Source organism: Trachinotus anak, unplaced genomic scaffold, assembly GCF_046630095.1.
Source record: "Trachinotus anak isolate AG129_WGS33_773 ecotype Australia unplaced genomic scaffold, CSIRO_AGI_Tana_v1 ptg000028l, whole genome shotgun sequence".
In the NCBI taxonomy this organism is placed as follows: Eukaryota; Metazoa; Chordata; class Actinopteri; order Carangiformes; family Carangidae; genus Trachinotus; species Trachinotus anak.
The window spans coordinates 18176390-18191232 of record NW_027273879.1 but is presented as its reverse complement, the minus strand read 5'-3'; the positions used below and the strand labels follow the sequence as shown (position 1 = coordinate 18191232).

At 40.7% G+C, this 14843-nt stretch overlaps 1 protein-coding gene across 1 annotated transcript in view; it reads left to right on the top strand.

Annotated features, from left to right (window-relative positions):
• cacna1bb (calcium channel, voltage-dependent, N type, alpha 1B subunit, b) overlaps positions 1-14843 on the top strand; it is a 178938-nt gene that overhangs the window by 70626 nt on the left and 93469 nt on the right. The window contains exons 7-8 of the mRNA XM_071467009.1: positions 164-316; positions 4984-5171. Of these exons, the coding sequence (XP_071323110.1) occupies positions 164-316; positions 4984-5171 (341 nt within the window). The remainder of the gene's footprint in view (positions 1-163; positions 317-4983; positions 5172-14843) is intronic.

Below are 14843 nucleotides of genomic sequence, written 5' to 3'. Positions count from 1 at the left end.
AATCAGTCTTTGATTGTCTTATGAAGTTTTATATTTGTCCTTTAAATTGGAATTTAGTGTGTGTTATTATAACTGATAGAAATGATGACCAGAACAACAAAAATAAGAGCCAAGCCCTGACGCTCTCTTCCCTCCCTCTTCCCCTCCTCTGTCTGTCTCTCAGGTCTCCAGGTGGTGTTGAAGTCCATAATGAAAGCCATGGTTCCTCTGCTTCAGATCGGCCTGCTGCTCTTCTTTGCCATTGTCATGTTTGCCATCATCGGGGTGGAGTTTTACATGGGCAAATTCCACACCACCTGCTTCAAGATCGACACTGGTGAGAGCAACAGCTTGGCTGTGGAGTGTGTTTGTACGACAACACTGATTATCAGCCGAGTCGATGCCAGGAAAACTTTTTTCTTTCAGCTGTGCTCCTGTATTTGTTACGGATGAGAACATATATTGCGTTGCATATTTCTGGAGGCGTGCGTAAATGATTCATAAGTTCTGTATGTACATGTGGCTTTGAGTACAGGAGCAAAAATGTTAAGGGGTGGATAAAATAGTGTGTATCTGCTTTAATGTAAGCTACAAATGTTAGCATACCCAGGTAAGTGGCTTACTGCGTACAGCATTAGCCTAACCCAACTTTGCTTCCAAGCTCAAAGAGGACTTCAAGAGCTAACTACATTCATATAAATAACATTAATGCTATTTTGTATTGTATTTCCATTTCTTCTATATGGATCATCAGCTGGTGATAACAAGCAGTAGAATGATTGTTGCAATATATGAAAATGAATTTAGCAATGGCTGCCTGCCAGGTTGGAAAAATATTTTCAGCAGCAAATACAGCAGCACATTTGGTGACGGTTAGCTTTAATGTCAATTATGCTATACATGAAAATGAATCACCAAAATCACCTCTACAGTCCTTTAATGTGTGGAAATTAAAAGGGAGGGTGTGCTTGTTTTAAAAAGATATATGATAAACCACAGCAAGGCTACTATTACAGAGTTATTATATTACTACAGCATTATAGTAATTATAGACAATCAGATTGCTTGACTGAAATTACCCATTGTGTAATGCAGTGATGAATATTATGAAAGGGCTTTATTTCCCTGCCGCTGGTGTCAGATAGAGTGTGAAGGTGTGACTTGAGGGTTATTGGCTGGCCCAGCTGTAAAATATGTGCATCTATCAATGTGTGTGTGTGTGTGTGTGTGTCTCAACCCAGTCAGGGTGCTTGTAGTGGTGTGAGTCATTGTGACAGCCTGCTAATGTACAGTACATGTGTTACTGAGTTATTTCAGTCAAAGACACAGCAGGGTTCGATTAAACACAGCACTGGTAACAACTTTGTACATGACCACTGTTGTGTTGTTCTTTTCTTTGTATATGTATACGTATGCGCATATGTGTATGTCCCTTACTTGAGCACAGGCTTGTCAAACACACACAGACAGATCGAATTAGATCATTTCCTTTGTGGCATTAATTAAATTATAATTGTAATAATAATTAATAATTATATATTTAATATGTTCTGTAGTCTTCTGTAGATTAATGTTAACAGATGAGTATTTAAATAGCATGCTTTCAACCATTTCATTTCCACTGCTCACTGCATTGAAATTCACTAAATTATTCATGACTATTTATATAAATTTGTTCACATCATTGTTGATATCATCAGTGCGACAGCACAATCAAATTTGTGCTTGATTGTAACTTTTTGCAAGATAACAACATATTTATTTTTAATTTATTCATATTTTCATCCTAATAACTGTTTCATTTAAAGCAATTTTGACATACATAAAAGCAATTAGAAGTAAGAAGAAGAAAAAAAGGCATAGAGTTAAACCACAGTGTGTCATCGCTGCTAACAGCATTTTAAAATCGTCGCCCCTACATGTTTTCATTTTCACGCATATTAAATGGAATGAAAAAAACTAAACATAGATGTTGTTTGAAAAAATTTTTAATATAATTTAAAATTTTCTAATTTCACAAAGGAAGGTACACCCAGTAAAAGAAAACAGAGAGATGTTCCTGTATTATCCTGACACGGAGTCCGGCTGACACAGCACCTGTCAGTAAGAAGGAAAGGATGCTTCTTACTGGAGTGACACCAGAGAGATGTTGGCTGTGCAGTCTGGCTCTGCAAATCATCGTTAAAACTTGGCACAGCCTGTGATTGAGGCACTGCCCCTTATGAAATGCTGGTTGCACAAGGCATCTGTTATACTCAGCACTTTTATTCTTTATTCTGATCCCCATCTGCTGACATATGTGCCGGCACATCCTTTAAACAAACTCTCAGCAGCCTCCATGTACTCTGGTACTATATCATCTCTTTGTCACTTCACAAGCCTGAAAACTCAAACACAAAGATAGGACTCATCTTTTTTAGTTAGATCACATCCACACTGTGATGACTAAACCTGAAAACACACAGTTTTCTTTCTGTCTTGGCCTTCTGTAAACACAGAGTCAGGGTTTTAGAAAAGATAGAAATGACAGTTTTTCTTTGGACTCTGACCCTCTCTCTGAACACTCATTTGCAATGTCAGTGTAGCTGACACAGTGACTTTGCATTCATAAAATAGTGCTTTGATTAATGTCAAAATGCAAGAGCCCAGAAGATACTGTTGTTTAACAAGTCGTAAAAAAAAAAAAAAAAAAAAAAAAAAAAAAGGAAATGTTAACAACAAATCATGAATTTGCCTTCACAGAAATGCAGTATATGTGTTGATCATCATCAAATGATGCAAATAGTAAATGTTGCTCACCACATCCTCTCCCCTTTATTAGTACAGGGTCTTCGTGTAAAATTATGTGCACCATATATTGTCCGAGTTTCATTTTTGTGCACGCATATGGACACATGCTCACACACAATGCAGTTATCTTTTCCAAGCTGCAGTTTACAAACACCACTGCCTGTTAGCATTTATCAAACGTAATAAATAGTTGAATTTCAGTCTCACTTTTGTCAGGCACAAAGTCACAAAAGAGCTCTGGAAGTGGCTGCTAAGTAAGACCCAGACAGACTAAGAGCTACACTGCCCAGTTAGGTGAGCAAGACAGACAGACTAGAGAGAGATGTACTGCAAACTAGCACTTTATGTTACTGTTACTCTGAAACTCAGAGCAGAGAAGTTTACCTGATTGCTGTTCCCACTACTTACTCTCATGGTGGTTTCTCTCATTTCTTGACCAAAAGGCGAGCTCCACCTCATCCTGTCCTCAAAGTTGTAAACACAGGCACCTGCATTGGGGGAAGAGGGAGCAGGACCCTGGAATAATTTGCCAGGGCCTATGCAACATGCATAGTGAGCATATAGGGCTAATTAGCTCTGACTATTAGAAAAACATCAAATGAATTGATAGGATTGGAGACTTATGATTCTGGTTTGGATGATTGGAACCAGTTCTCAAGTGGAACTGGTTCCCAATCCCATCCCTATCACTGTGTAGTACTTGGAAAGACATGTTGTAGTGTGGCATAGTGTTTAAATGTGGATGTCTTGATTTATATCTTCATGTGAAGTTAACATCCTCTATGATGCTGCATCTATGTGAGTAACATCAAGACTGGATTTCGTCACAGTGAGGTGCACGTAGAGACCAATAAGCATCAATTAAATCATGGTCTGACTCAGGCCCTTTAAGCCAGAGTGGTCTATTGTCCATTGGCGGCTGTATGCTCCACTGGTTTGAATGAATGATGTAAAATAAACTGTGACCACAACAGAGATCTCAGTTTGTTTGAGTCAGGGGGGCAGCGGCAAGAATGTCAGGACATCCAGGTCTGAGGCTCACCAAATCTGCCCATACAAAACCTAAACAGTGCCAAGCACATTCAGTCACTTGAATCATTTTCAGTTTTTACTGTTTTTGTAAGGTTGTGACATTTTATTTCACCACAGTCTTTCAGTTTCTTCAAAGTGTCATTGTCTTTATTGTTTCCCTGCAGAGTTTTGTAATATGGCTTATCCTCAATTCTTCCATTCACTGCTACAACAACTTTTTGTTTCTGATTCCAGGGGTTTCATAGTTGTCCTGGGAAAGCATGTCCACCATTCACATTTCAGAGGTATTGATGTTGCAGATGGAATAGTATGGAGGTTATTGATTTGTGTACGTTGCATAACAGAAGGGGTCCTTGATGTGATGTACAGGCACGTTTGCTTGATCAGTCATGATCAGCAGCACTGCTTGCACCAGCTACATTGAATTAGTATCACCTGCTGAGCGAAAGTTAGTTCAGAGAACTTTCCAAAGTGTACAGAGAACGATAGAAAAAATCATACACCAGGGGGAAAGCAGCATCAGACTAAACGTCCAGATTTTCTGAGTGTAGAAGAAGGGCTGTGACATCGGCTCCTGGTTGGGTAACTCAGCTGTGATAACGGTGCCGCTCTGTTGGAGCGTGCTGCTGAAAGGTGAGCAAAGCTCTCAGTTCACCAGTCGATCGTCGCACCGACCTTCACCTGTGGTCACTAGTTTTGTGTAATGACTGACAGAATCAGGCCACAGCTCACTCTGCATGACACGGTTAGGAGGTCAGTGGTCTTTGTTGAGAGGTATCAGCTGAAGTGGGCGGGGCACCTGGGAGGGATGCACCTGTGAGTTTCCGGTTAGAAGTGTTACAGTCATGACTGATGACTGATTGTTGGGAGGACACGCTGGAGCAGTGTGAGGCCACCTGAGGAAGTTACAGGGAAAGTGAGATTTGGCTGCTCCACTGTCCCTGCTGCACTTCTGACCCACATAACAAAGAAGGTGTGTGTGAGCATTAGGCGGCATTGTAATCACTACGGTCGCTAATGTAACATGAAAACACTGCAATAATCCATTATTCTCATTTGATAGTGTTATAATGAAAAACAGTTTTATGTTTAAAAAAGATTCCTAAGTTTACAAGTTCACCTGGAAACAGAAATATCCTCCTCCAAGCTCACTCCCTTCCTCTCTTTATTTCTCTTTGTCAGGTGAGCAAATGGCCGATTGGCCTTGTGGTCTGGAGCCCCCGGCCAGGACGTGTCCCAACGGGACCCAGTGCAGAGAGTACTGGACTGGACCCAACTTTGGTATCACCAACTTCGACAACATCCTGTTTGCAGTGCTAACTGTGTTCCAGTGCATCACCATGGAGGGCTGGGTGGACATCCTCTACAACGTGAGTGTATAAACACTGAAGACCTTGGAGCGTGATTTCCTTTTCTCTTGTTCCTCATGTGTTCTTCATCATCATCTCCAATCTTACCATCTTTGCTCACTCCCTCGTGGCACGGCCTGAGGATTTTGTTTTAGTTGCTGTGCTTGTTGGTCAGTTTCTCCATTACACACTGTGGTCCAGAGCATCATAACAATTAATGGCTAGCCAACACTTTTATCTATGACAAGCAGATTTTCCTCAGAGAATGAACCCTAATGTTTTTTGAAACCTCTTAACCTTTCCTCTATTGCTGCCCCCAGGCCAAAATCACTTGTGCAGAAAAAATATCAAAGTCAACCATGAACCATGAAATTACCTGAGAACCTTCATGTTCTTCAGAGCGTGAACCTTCTCTCTGTGGGACACCTTATACATTATAAAGGTATTTGCTTATCTAATGAGCAGATTGCTCCCATGGATATATAAACCATGTTGATTTTAATGACCCCATGGCATTTCCTCTTGCCCTATCCTCTTTACCATGTTAGTGCTAACACTGGAGATTTGGTTTTGACTAACAAAATCAGAATCTAGCTTGTGTAGGTTGTTACATATGAGAAATTTCCCCCTGTAGTTAAAAGTAAACAACATGAATAAAGTGGGGCTGTCAAGTGATTAAAAGAATTAATCTAATTACAAGCTTTGTGATTAATTGATCTAAATTAATCACATATATCAATATTTGCAGTGAGTTAAATAGCGCACCAAATAATGCATTTATAAATGTAAACATAAGGTACGAGGCGCTGCAGTTCCATCAGTGCACTTCATGCTGTTGCTGTGCTTTACAAGGGCTTCACGTCTGAAGTTTGTAGTACTGTAATTTTCCCCACAAATGCTGGGCCACACCAAGAGCTGTTTCTTTCTTTGCAATATCTCAGTCATGTAAACTGTGTGAGCCTGCGTGAGTCTTTTCAGCACAAGATCACCTGCTGATTCTTGGTCTGATTTGGGAGTGTAGTGGTCTGGATGATCTTTTCTATTGGAAAATGAATCATTGGTTTTTATTGTCACCACAGGGCCAAGCGAAAGCGAGAGTATTTCAACCTGACTCAGGTAGACAACATCCCACACAGAATAGACGCAACTGTGTCAAGGAGCATCATAGAGTGTGATTAATCTGTGTTAATTTGTTGTTCCGCAGTTTGTTCCATTGTGCGAGTTGTAGTCCTCGATTTTTCCTTTTCTTGATCTTTTAGTTTTTTACACCTGATTTTAGTATAATCAGAATCTTCTTTTCTAAGCCAGTGGCTTAGAGAAATGAGTCCTTGTTGTGCTTTAGAGAAGATAATCTATATTCTAAAAAGTGAAATCTCTGATATAGTTTGGGGCCTTTTACTCAACTAATAAGGAATGTTAATGTGTTGGGTTTGATACCAAGTGATGACAATGGCAACACGAGAGATCTGAATATTTAAAAAAAATAATGATACAACAACACTACTGAGGCCACAGCGTCCCAGTTATAAGTTAATAACAACAACAAAACACAAAACAAAGGTTTTCCTTATCATTTAACAACAACTTTGCATCAACAGATACAGTATTATGTCAAAGACATGTATCAGATATCACAGTATCTAACAGTCTGTGGCTGGACTCAGAGCAGACATGTTACACTGATGTGGCCTGTGTCTTAGACAACTGGGTCACTGGGACGACCCCCACCCAGCCCCACCCACCCCCACCCCCCCAAGCTGTTCAAGTTTTTAGTACTTTTTCTTTCTGTCACCAGCCCAAACAGTTTTGTTATCTAAATGCCAGCACCTCTCTGCTTTTTCAGAGCAGCCAAAAGCATGAGAGTGCCTTTTAAAAACACACAATCTGAGAACGCTTAAAAGAGAAATAAGACTCCCTAAAGGATGAGGGATGTCCAGCCAAGCAGAACTAAAAAATGGCGTCTCTAGTCTCTAGGCCAGTCCCACAATGGCTGTCTGACTCAGAAGGTCATGTTTTTTTAACTAAATGACAAACATACGCCTCACATATTGGACTAGTTGTACCTGTCGAATGATAAAATACATTGGCCCCAGAAAGTTTCACACCCCTTTGCTTTCTGAACATTTTATTGTTGTAGATTTAATTGGAAATGGATCAAATTTTCAATTTTTACTCACCAATCTAGAATCAATATCCCATAATGACAAAACAAAAACAGAATTAATTATTTGGGAGATGTGTGTAGAACTTGAGAGTCCACCTGCCACAAGCTGAATTAGTTGGACACACCCAAGGAATCAGTTACAGTAGCTGTCAGATTTAATGCTGACGTATTGAGTTGCTCTACACTCAGTGTGAAATCAACTATCATTGATCAATTTAATTTTATTTGCCAAGTTAATTATTTGTTGCAGTATTTGTACATGTGTCTCTTTATCTTATGCATCTCTTTCTCATTTTCTTTCTTAAATTTTTCACTTTCTTCTCCCTTCCTCTACATTTGTCTCCCCCTTTATTCCTTAAACGCCCATCATTTTCCTGTCCCTGCCTCCTTCCTTCTTCCCTCTGCTCCATGTCTTCCTTTCTCAGGAGACAGCAGCTAACTGGCACTTTATTGTGAGCCACTTACAGAGCCATGTTTTCTCCATCTTCTTCCTCTTCTCTCTGTTCCTCCTCGTTTCACTCCGAACATCTCCCGTAGCTTTTTCTGGCTCATTATCCTAAGCGCTGCAGCCCCACGCTGCTGTGAGTTGAGAATGCCTTTTCTCTCAGTTGGTGCTTTTTCTTTGTATTTTGGTCTTTTTCTTTTCCTTCTGCTCAACGTTATATCTTTTGATCCCCCCCAGTTATTTTTATTTCAGCCTTTTTGCGTGACTTTCCTTACTATATGTATTCCTTCTCACCCATCTCAGAATTTGTCTTTATATTGCTGAATTTTACTATGTAGTCCACTCTGCTTTTATTGTCTTATCCTTCTTCTTGCAACTCTTTCCTGTCCATGACAAGAGGGACCGTAGTAGAGACCTTTTTTACGTGTCTCATTGAAGCAGACGAGGCTCGTTTTTGGATGGTTTTGATTGGTCTGATTGAGGTTTTGCCACACTGCATGCAGACATTAGCCCCTTTTAAACAGAGATGCCGCTACATTGCCGCTAGAAGCCTCCTTGTTATGTTGGCTTTGCCCTTTTACACTGAACCAAAGAAAGCTGACATAATGCTGCCCCAGCATGTGATTTTAGCCAAATCAACAGCACTCCCTTTTACAACAACATCACTCCAGCTCTGTGTCTACCTCTGCTTTTGGCTTATTGCCGGAACAAAAATTATACAGAATGGTAAGGCAGAATAAACATACATTCTCACCTTGAGCAGGCTGTATAAAAGGAGCTATAGTTGAGATTGTTGGAGAGTGTTTTTACAGTCTTTGAAGAGCTTCACTGAGGTTTAACACCTTTCTAACACCTGGCTCACTCCATCTGTCTGTTGAAGCCTTTGGTGATGACCCACTGGCACAGTGGGTCATCACCCTGTTGGCTCGTGTGAGTAGCAAGCGCCAGTTATCCATAACAAGAACCATGGCGGTGGAAATACTCGTTTGTGACCACCTGGCATGGGCTAAATGTGACCTGATAATTCAGTGTGATGTTCATGTTTAGGAGTGGGGTGATCTCCTTTTGTTTTGCTCTAACCAATCAGAGGACGGTGACGTAGCTTACACTATATGCCAATTTAAGAGCTGTTATTTCTGTAAGTTCTTTTGACAACAACCTGTACAGTTGTGTTAATCTTATCCTTGGTTTTCACTGTTTCTGTGGTCATGAACATAGCTAGGTAGCTAGCTATGAAGGAAGAGGTCATTGGTCTGTTACTTTCTATATCAAGACACCTGAGCATATATTATTGCTTGAAGAAGAACCTATGACATGAAATGTTTCCTAGCGTGTACTTTAAAGAACTTTTAAGGCTTTGTGCAGTCTAGCTGACTCAGTTATTGCAGATGGGGTATTAATGATAATAGTCCTTATGAAGTGATGACACTTCCTTGAGTCACCTTGATAGACAGTATTGTCAGCACCTCCGAAAAGTTCCTGTAACTCACCATCTGAGCGGGGCTGAAATGTTTTGTAGCTCCACAAAGTTTCCCCTGAAGCATGTGCCAAACAAAGGAAATAAAGGGAGAGATCATGACAATGTTATGAAGTGGAAGAGCCGTAGGTGTATTTGTGTGAATGCAGTAGAGCGTGCATGCATGTCATGTATGCATTAATATCCTGAGTCTACAAATGTAGATGCACTCTTGGCACAGATGCAGGGGGGGAAGGGTGAAGTCTGTAACACCATGAAGCCAGAATAGCATTCGGGTGGGGGTTCTATTCTGTGGATTACATACTTTCCTGTAACCCAGCATTAACCTTGCAGATTGATGACTGTGCTACCTCTACCCTGAGGGGGATTGCTCAGACCCTCCTCTCTAATGGTGCAAAAGAAAATGCAGAGTGCCTCTCCCCATCCTCCCCATCATTACCATCCTCCTTCCTCTGCTTCTTCTTCCCTCATTGCATCCTCTTTGCTGTCCAACCCCCACCCCACGTACCTCATAACCTCAGCTCCCCCAGTGAGGCCACATGCCAGGGTCCTGTGGTCTCCCAGCAGCTGAAGTAGTGGAACGAAACACTGCTGTCTGCCATGTTATTCTTCAGCTGGAGGCAGCGGTGACAGTGAGGTTGCATTCAGACTGACAATAGCTCTGCCTGTGATGGAGTTAGCATGTTGTTACAGGTACCAGCAAGAAGATGAAACATAAACTGGACAGTCCAGTTTGAAGGCAGCTCAGACAGGAAGTGTTGCATTTTTTTACCATGAAGATTTAATATTTGAAAAACTTGCTCAGACGCTCCAAAAAACTTCTTTTATGTGCATGACGCAAACTCAGTGTAAAGGCACAAAAAAGACTGTCAGACCAGGAGAAGCACTTTGTGCATTTCAATGAGATCACAGCATTGATACAGTGAGGGTCCTGAAGAAGAAGAAGGCTCCAGTGGGGGAAAAAAAATTACCTTGTAAAGCAAATGTTGTAACGCTGCCAAATCCTGTCTCATAAAATTAAAAACCCATCAAATCCTCCAACCTAAGCAACCATGTAGGTCGTTTTCCCTTCACTCTGATGTGTCCCGTAGGAGCGTTTCCTGAAACAGCACCCTACGGTGGCAGCAGATATTCCACACAAGTGAAAAAAAATACACACAAAAACAACTTGATTAGGTTAAGGGGAAGATAATGAGTTAAAATAAATACTTTGATCAGGTTACAGGACCTTCATCATCATGGTTACAATAATAGACACATAGTTAAGGTTATAGAACAATTGGGCTCATGGTTGGAAGAAACAGCATTGATTTTAGGATTGAAATGGGAAACAAACAGCATGATAATTTTACCAGAAAACAACTGTACATGTAATTTGTTATATATAATGACTTAGGCTTACAGTGACCTCTTGCATAATAACAATTCTTAGAAGCAAAAGCAAAAGTAACACCTTTTAAGGAGGAGCTGATGTTCAATGGTCATTGGTTTGACATGAGTCCACTGTGTGTATCCTGCCTCCTCCCAAAACTGAGTTTGTTTGATCTACACTACACTACAGCAAGTAGTTTTAGCTGACTAAACCAAACAAGAACTACAGAGGTGGCAGATCAGGAAACATAGTATAAATTGTTATTATATCCATCTTAAGGGTCATTTTGGAAAAGCATAAACAAACAGCCTAGTTTGTCAATCAGGTACAAAGACTTGTTGGACAGTGTTTTTTCCCCCAACACTCTTCAGTACCCACAATGCATCAGCACAGTAATCTCACCGAAATGAACGGGGAGGTATTCAGTGAAGTCTTCACACCCTGTGGGGGAACCTGGGAAGGACAGAATGTCACCAAACTGAGTCGACGCTCCTTCTTGATGTTTTAATCATGAACAGACCAGAGCAGAAGGGAAGGGAGAGCACATGAAGAGAGATCTCAGCTTATGCTAATGATCATAATGTTGCCAGCTGCTGCAGAGCTGTGCTTTTGACTTGAGCAAAATATCCTCCCATCAGTGTCGTCTTTAGCGGCTAAACCACATGGTGGATGTTACTGATATGCAACTCTCGAAACGTTGGAGGCCAGATTATAGTGGAGTACGCATCCAGAAGTTCAAACCGTGCATGCAGAGAAAAATAATGAGCATTATCCTTCCAAATTACTCTGTCATTTGCCGGCTTTTCCTTCATATTTCCTCCCTCCCCTACATCCACTAAATTTCTCCTGCTGTGAGAGTAACAGTCAGCTCTCAAGGAGAAAACTGGATATTAATATGAGGACAAATTACTGAAGGAGTTAGTACATTAATGTCTGTTTTTCCTCACAATAAATAATCTGAATTGCTTCTTGTTCTAAGCAGATCATGTTATAACATCTCTCTCCAGCACAAAACACTTTCACCTTCAGTTTCACCTTCAGATGCCATTCTCTTATTGGAGTCGCTCTGTGCCCTGCTTGGGTTAAGGCTGCAGTGGTAATAGTTTGGAATGAAAAAAATTATTTTGTCAAGCTCAGAAAATGGTTGTGGTCTGTTTCGTCAAAGAATGACTGCTCAGTTCAGGTTTGTAAAGATCATAATCATGATTAACCATGGAGACCAACAGCGGTCTCCCATGTCAAAGTTGTGTGCATGCTTTATTGACCCAAACATCTACCCTTACTTTCTAATAACATGTCTACTCAGGAGGCGTAGCAGGAGCAGCACGTTGGTGGTCTTCTGTGTGTGTCTACACAGGACGGGTTCAGGCACAGAACTGAGTTGTAGGTCACCCGCGTTTTAGAAACACTTAAACTGGCGTACTATATAGCACAAGTAAAGCACGAGTTGTTAAATTAGTATCTGTTCTATCAGATGCATGTGAGGCGGAGGACATGTCTGAAACACTCTCTGTGCAGACACAGCGTGAGACGATTTGCAGCGTCTGTAACAACATCACAAGGCTTTTACTTTTGTTTGTGACAGACAGACAATAATCATAACTTGTCAGGTAAACAATGTAGAACTCCACTGATTTAGCATCACGCTCCTTATAACATTGTCAGAAACATGGTGGAAAGATTAAAAAGTAGATCCAGAGATAGTGTTTCTTTGATTGTACACCTTCTTCCCCCTCATCAAAACCTGGCACCTACATTATCCACAATGTAACTCACCTGCTGAGAGTTCAGGTTTTGGGTGGGTTATGCTACTAGCAGCTAATGTAGACTCTAGCCTCAAACTGAGATCATTATAACCTGGTTGTCTTCAGACAACAACCAACACTGACTCAAGTGACATCACTTGAGGACATTTATCAGATTTCACTCCTCCCCATCACCTGTAAACAGACTCTGATTTGGAAAATTGGCTAAAAGTGAACCAACTGTAACTTTTACCAAAATCTCCCCCTCACGTAAACAAAACTGTTTTTGTGCCTAAAGCCAACCAAACCTTGAGCACAGTCATCATCTCTGTCACGGTCTCTGCAACGGTCGGTTTTTGAAAGCATTGTCAAGATGCTTTAGAAGAAAAAAGACGAACAATATATTTTATTAAGTTTGACTTGACTTGCATTTCCCCAGGAACCACAAAGGTGTGCAGTTCAATGCAGTTTACAGTAAACAGGGATCTTGTATATTAGGAGAAATGGATACTCTGTGCTGAGATGACACCTCATTGCTTTCAGTGAAAGTTACTCTACCAGCACCTACACTGAAAAGTTCCTCTCTCTTGAACCCCTAGAGCACAGACATTAGACTCCGTCTGTGGGTGGCTGCGCTGGGTGACTTGATGTACACGTAAATGGTACAAAAATGTCTTCACACAGCTCCTCAAGACTTCTCACAATTACTTAAAAACAAAAAGAAAAGAAAGGAAGACTACATTTCTCTTTTAGCAGTAATGCCATAACAGTGATCCACAAAAGGACAGCAAAGCGTTGCGTTGATTCACACTGTGAGTGCAGTTTTAGCTCTGAGCCAGAGGGAAGTGACTCTGTTGTAGCAGCAGCAGGGTGCGTGGGTGGTTCCTCAGCGTTGATAATGTGGCAATCTTCATTTCATGCCCCATGATTTTATTACATTTGCTCTGTCTCTCCTGATGACCCAGTGTCCACCATCAAATTGGGAGTGGCCCTAATTACTTCTGCTGTGTCATGAAAAAAAAAAAAAAAAAATGTACACGTCACTTGATATTGTATTTGCTTTCATTTGAATCTGGAGTTTTAATCTTGTTTTTGTTTATTTATTTTTGTAATTTCCTTTTTTAATTGACATTCAGCATCAATCAGCTATCACCATACAATGCATTTCAGATTTCAAACTGGATTTATATGACATATTTGTGTTTGTCACAGTTCTCAAAGTACTTATATACACATAGAGAAGAAGGAAAGAAGGAAAGACAATGAAAAAGAACCATGAACGAATAGGGATCTTTTCTCTTTAACAGGATTATTGATTTGTGAAAATGAAATCAGGCCTTTGTGGCATTGAATCATTAATCCCTTTTCCCCAGTATGCTATGAATTGTTCCAATTTATGATTGGCAACAGCTGTTATCTTCTCCATTTCATAAATGTCCATCCGTGCATTTAAAGTTGGGCTCTCCTGTTTTAACCATTTCTGGTGAGGTGAGATTCTTTTTACCAGCCACCAGCAGGATATTCAACCTTGTATTTCTTTTTAAAGAACCTAAAATCATGTTCTCTCAATCAGATCGTTGCTATAAGCACGAGCCCTACAAGAAGGTACAGAGCAATAACATTATTATACATGAGAGATTTGTGCTGTTTTTGGTCTGTGCTCCTCTAACTGGTTGGGAGTGGGTGGGGCTCTGTGAGTGACATCTGGCTTTGTGGCATCCCTTTATTGATATCTATGTTTGACTTTGAGTGGTTTAATGTGTGTTTGAGATGCTTGGGTTCTCACACACACCTTTCACACTTCATTAGAGCTGTGTGAGTTGCTGAGGCAGGTGCACCTCGACCTTGTCAGGGCAACTACATCTTGTGCAGCCAGAGCAGTCAAAATAAAAATAGAGCAGCACAGAGGGACTGGTTTGTTAAAGGGGCAGTTTGTAAGCTCAGTCTGCCACCGAATGTTGTTTCTTGTTGGAAGCCGGTGGTGGTGATTATCATTTGACAAGAGCTTCAGCCATTGTTGAGTTTAAAAACAAGTTATAAACGTTGGAGGCGACAGTGAGTTGCTGTCGGAATGTGACGTTAGCTGGGCTAGCTGGTTAGCATGCTAACTTCAGTAGAAGAGGAGACGTGATAGAGACAAGAGTTAATAACAGGAATGAAGGTTGATGTTGAACTTGCAAGTGTTGCTTCTTGACTGGTAAGTAAACAGCTGTTAAAGCTATGTAGCAATAGCTGTATAGCAATAGCAAAACTTACAAATAACTCCTTCAAAGCTGGCTGCTGCTCCTAGAAACTTAACAGGGCTAAACAGTAGTGGAAGCTATCCCAGCCATATGTCATTGGATACAATGTTTATATAAAAATATTAGTTAGTGGTGCATTAATAACATTTTGCACATAGGGAACTGAGATGTCTTGAAAGTCTCATACAAGAGAGGCTCAGTGCAACCTAAGATGTATAGCTGCTACCACTCAGGTAAAAGAGCTCAG